A 1,171-nucleotide genomic window follows, 5' to 3' on the forward strand; every position below is an offset into this window, starting at 1 on the left:
ATCCAGTGGGTTAAAACCTAAAATCCACACTACCTTGAATGGGCACTTAAGTAAATTGCACCATCAGCCAAATCACTTTCCTACAGCACTATATACCTTTTAAAAAATGACAGGCTCATTCCACACCTGTATTCCTTTGAAACTGGGACATGAGGAGGGTATACTCATATATTTAGTACTGTTTGGCATCTTCCTTCCAATACTATGGCAGAGAGAAAGCTGCAACTTCCCCTATTCCTATGCCTCCTTCTACCCCAAAGGGCCTTCTCCTTCTCCTGGAAGGTTTCTACACTCACTCAATCTTATTCCTGTAACATCCATCACTCCATCCCTTACCCCTTTTCCCAAGGACCCCCTCCTCTCCCTTCTTATAGTATCCCTTTGGCATGGCATAGGTGGGCTGCCAGGGACATTTTGTTTCACACGCATCTTGTATATATTGGTACACATGTATATCACTACCTGTTTGAAAATAATAATGAATATATGTATTACTGCCTTACATGTGTTCATTACTTTTTCCATTTTCATTCATATACAAGGTATAACTTTTTCAAATATGGTGCTCTACTGTTTGGTAACTATTTGATGCAGCAGTACAAATCATATCTTTTTGTGTAAAATAGAATTTTTCGAACAAATTTGCCCCTGGAATCTGAAAATTCTGGGTTATTTGCTGGGGCGTGGGGTAAACAAATTTTGGTCTTCAATTTTTTTTTCAAGTTATGCCTATTTTCACTCATAAACAGTGGGCAATTATAAAAATTCTGATGCTCTACTAATCCCTAAATATTTGATATACTTATATAAGACAAGGGAGATGTTGATAATTCAATGTTAGTTGGTGCTGTGGGGTATAGTGCTCTAAGAAATTGCAGTCATTAGGGGGTAAAGAGATAACAGCTTCATCATACCTGCTGCCACTCTCCCTCTGTGAACTGCTCCACTTTAATAATGGCCTCCATAGATGATCGTCCGGCCCAGGAAACGTGGCCTGACAGTCGAATATCACGGTCTGGCCTCAACATTACTCCATGATTGAAATCAATGCGGTCGACAAGAGCGGTGACGATGCTGTATGGGCTCGGCATGTTTTCCTTCTGCCGAGGGTTTTCTAGGTGCTTGTAGCACAGCCATACTGAAAACAGAGAAACGTCCACTTATAATAAAC

The 1,171-nt window shown here is 40.4% G+C and overlaps 1 protein-coding gene across 1 annotated transcript in view; it reads right to left on the reverse strand.

Moving 5' to 3' along the window:
• The window catches only part of LOC119589490 (acyl-coenzyme A thioesterase 9, mitochondrial-like), a gene marked incomplete in the record, with an annotated part of 17,787 nt that overhangs the window by 12,498 nt on the left and 4,118 nt on the right, over window positions 1-1,171 (reverse strand). Inside the window, 1 exon segment of the mRNA XM_037938092.1 lies at window positions 915-1,138. Within this exon segment, the coding sequence (XP_037794020.1) occupies window positions 915-1,138 (224 nt within the window).

Source organism: Penaeus monodon, chromosome 25, assembly GCF_015228065.2.
Source record: "Penaeus monodon isolate SGIC_2016 chromosome 25, NSTDA_Pmon_1, whole genome shotgun sequence".
Taxonomy (NCBI): Eukaryota; Metazoa; Arthropoda; class Malacostraca; order Decapoda; family Penaeidae; genus Penaeus; species Penaeus monodon.